The sequence below is a fragment of the Manis javanica genome, chromosome 3 (genome assembly GCF_040802235.1).
Source record: "Manis javanica isolate MJ-LG chromosome 3, MJ_LKY, whole genome shotgun sequence".
In the NCBI taxonomy this organism is placed as follows: domain Eukaryota; kingdom Metazoa; phylum Chordata; class Mammalia; order Pholidota; family Manidae; genus Manis; species Manis javanica.
In genome coordinates, this window is record NC_133158.1 from 179,409,216 (window position 1) to 179,413,030 (window position 3,815).

At 38.9% G+C, this 3,815-nt stretch overlaps 1 protein-coding gene across 2 annotated transcripts; it reads left to right on the plus strand.

Moving 5' to 3' along the window:
- The first annotated feature begins 1,706 nt into the window (after positions 1-1,706).
- Positions 1,707-1,993, plus strand: LOC108405055 (bolA-like protein 2). Of its 2 annotated transcripts, XM_037003429.2 has the most exons (2): positions 1,707-1,772; positions 1,808-1,993. In XM_037003429.2, the coding sequence occupies exons 1-2, from the start codon at positions 1,707-1,709 to the stop codon at positions 1,919-1,921; spliced, it is 180 nt and encodes a 59-aa protein (XP_036859324.1). In that variant the 3' UTR covers positions 1,922-1,993. The 2 variants fall into 2 exon arrangements, with proteins under 2 accessions (XP_036859324.1, XP_036859323.1); XM_037003428.2 differs by having other exon boundaries at positions 1,707-1,993.
- The last annotated feature ends 1,822 nt before the right edge of the window (positions 1,994-3,815 follow it).

A 3,815-nucleotide genomic window follows, 5' to 3' on the forward strand; every position in this document is an offset into this window, starting at 1 on the left:
GCATAGGGAGGGATGTGCAGCACAGAGAAGATAAGTAGTGAGTCTACAGCATCTTACTAGGCTGATGGACAGTGACTGAAAAAAAAAAGAAGAAAATTACAACCAATATCCCTCATAAACATAGATACAAAAATACTCGATAAAATATTAGCAAACCGAATTTAAAAATACATCAAAAAGATCATCCATTATGTTCAAGCAGGACTTATTCCAGGGATGCAAGGATGGTACATTATTTGAAAATGCATCATCATACACCACATCAATAAAAAGGACAAAAATCATATGATCATCTCCATAGAGGCTAGAAAGCATTCGACAAAATTCAACATCCATTCATGATAAAAACTCTCAATGGAATGGGTAAGAGGGCAAGTACCTCAATATAATAAAGACCATATATGACAAACCCACAGCAAACATCATATGTAATGGTGAAAAGTTAAAGCTGTTCCTTTAAGATCAACAAGACAAGGACGCCCACTCTCCCCACTTATATTCAGTGTAGTACTGGAGGTCTTAACCACAGCAATAAGACAACACAAAGAAATAAAAGGCATCCAGATTGGTAAAAAAGAAGTCAAATTGTCCCTGTTTGCAGATGACATGATGTTGTACATAAAAACCCAAAAGAATCTGCTCCAAAACTACTAGAACTAATAACTGAATTTAGCAAAGTTGCAGGATACCAAATTAACACAGAAAAATCTGCAGCTTTCCTATAACTAACGAACTAGCAGAAAGAGAAATTAGGAAAACAATTCATTCACAATTGCATCAAAAAGAATAAAATACCTAGGAATAAACCTAACCAAGCAAGTGAAAGACCTATACTCTGAAAACTACAAGACATTCTTGAGAGAAATTAAAGAAGATACCAATAAATGGAAACACATGCCATGCTCATGGCTAGGAAGAATTAATATTGTCAACATGGCCATCCTACATAAAGCAATCTGCAGATTCAATGCAATTCCTATCAAAATATCAACAGCATTCTTTAATGAACTAGAGCAAATTATTCTAAAATTCATATGGAACTGCGTAAGACCTAGAATTGCCAAAGCAATCCTGAGAAGGAAAAATCAAGCTGGGGGACTTATGCTCCCCAACTTGAAGCTCTACTACAAAGCCACAGTCATCAAGAATATTTGGTACTGGCACAAGAACAGACTCATAGACCAATGGAACAGACTAGAGAGCCCTGATATAAACCCAACCATATATGGTCAATTAATATATGATAAAGGAGCCATGGATATACAATGGGGGAAATGACAGCCTCTTCAACAACTGATGTTGGCAAAACTGGACAGCTACATGCAAGAGAATGAAACTGAATTATAGTCTAACCCCATGCACATAAGTAAACTTGAAATGGATCAAAGACCTGAATGTAAGTCATGAAACCACAAAACTCACAGAAGAAAACATAGACAAAAATCTTCCCAATATAAGCATGAGCAACTTCTTCCTGAACACAGCTCCTCTGGCAAGGGAAACAAGCAAAAATGAACACATGGGACTACACCAAACTAACGAGCTTTTGGACAGCAAAGGACACCATCTGTGGAACAAAAGGCATCCTACAGTATGGGAGAACATATTCGTAAGTGACATATCCAACAAGGAGCTAACATCCGACATATATAAAGAACTTACACACCTCACCCCAGCTGGGCTGCTGCCCACGCTGGGCAGCAGGGATGGAACTCAGTGCCCAGTACCTACGGGAAAAACTGCAGTGGGACCTGGAGGCCGAGCACGTGGAAGTGGAGGACACAACTTCTAATCATTCCGTGTCCAGCTTCCGAGTCCTTGTAGTGTCATCCAAGTTCGAGGGGAAGCCGCTGCTTCAGAGACACTGGCTGGTGGTGAACACGTGCCTAGTGGAAGAACTCCTGCACATCCATGCCTTTGAGCAGAAAACCCTGACCCCAGAACAGTGGGCCTGTGAGCAGCAGAAATGAGGGACCAGAATCTGCACAGCCATTAAATTTTATTAGACTGGGGGGGAAAAAAGAACTCACACACCTCAACACCCAAAAAGCAAACAATGTGATTAAAAAAAGGGTAGAGGATCTGAACAGACGGTTCTCCAAAGAAGAAACTCAGACGGCCAACAGGCACATGAAAAGATGCTTCACATCACTAATCGTCAGAGAAATGCAAATTAAAACCACAATGAGATATCACCTCACACCAGTTAGGATGTCCAACACGGAAAAGACAAGGAACAACAAATGCTGGTGAAGATGTGGACAAAGGGGAACCCTCCTATACTGTTGGTGGGAATGTAAATAAGTTCAACCATTGTGGAGAGAGTTACGGAGGTTCTTCAAAAAACTAAAAGGGGAAATACCATTTGACCCAGGAATTCCACTCCTAGGAACTTACCCAAAGAAAACAAGACCCCAAATTCAAAAAGACATATGCACCCCTATGTTTATTGCAGCACTATTCACTGTTGCCAGGATAATGGAGGCAACCTAATTGTCCATCAGTAGGTGAATGGATAAAGAAGATGTGGTACATATACACAATGGGATATTATTCAGCCATAATAAGAAAAAAAATCCTACCATTTGCAACAACATGGATGGAGCTAGAGGGTATTATGCTCAGTGAAATAAGCCAGGCGGAGAAAGACAAATACCAAACGATCTCCCTCAGTTATGGAGTATAACAACAAAGCAAAACTGAAGGGACAAAACAGTAGGAGACTCACAAAACCCAAGAAGGTAATAGTGGTTACCAAAGGGGATGTGTGGAGGAGGGTGGTTGGGGAGGGAGGGAGAAGGGGATTGAAGAGCATTGTGATTGGCTCACATAGTGTGTGGGGGGTCACAAGGAAGACAGTGTAGCACAGAGAAGACAAGTAGTGGCTCTGTGGCATCTTACTATGCAGATGGACAGTGACTGCAATGGGATGTAGGGGGGACTTGATAATATGGGTGACTGTAGTAACCACAAAGTTTTTCATGTGATACCTTTGTAAGACTGTATATCATGATACCTTAATAATTTTTAAAATCCAGCTACAATTTTTGATAAAGTTGCATTGCATCTGCTGATCAGTTTAAGGAGTATTGCCATTTTAACTATACGCAGTCTTCCAACCCATGATCATGCAATGGTTTTCCATTCATTGAGAACTCTTTAATTTCCTTCAGAAATGTTTATAGTCTCCAGTGCATGTGTCTTGAACTTTTGTTAAATTTATTCCTACATATCTTATTATTTTTATGCTATTGCAAGTGGAATTATTTTCTTAATTTCAATTTTTAGAGTGTTCATATCTTTGCAGAAACACATGAAATATATGGAAATATAGTAGACTTTTAATACTGGTTTTGTATCCTGAAAACTTGCTGAACTCTTTTATTAGTTCCAATAGTTTCATTGTGGGTTCCACAGGATTTTCTATATATAAGGTCATGTCATCTGCAGGTAGAGGTAGTTTTACTTCTTCCTTTCCAATTTCGATGTTTTTAATTTCTTTTTCTTGCTATATTGTCCTGGCTAGAACAGTGTTAAATAGATTTGGTGAGAGTGGCCCAGCTGTCTTGTTCCCAATCTTATGGGGAAAGATTTCAGTCTTTCACCATTAAGCATGATGCTAGCTGTGGGGTTTTCATAGTTGTTCTTTATCAGGTTGAAGACATTCTATTCTATTTTTAGTTCAATGTTCTTCTTATCAAGGTGTGTTGGGTTTTGTCATGTGTTTTTTTATTTTCCATTCTACCAATATGGAGTAATGCAGTGATGATTTTTATATGTTTAAACAACCTTATCTGGGATAAATCCCATGTTTT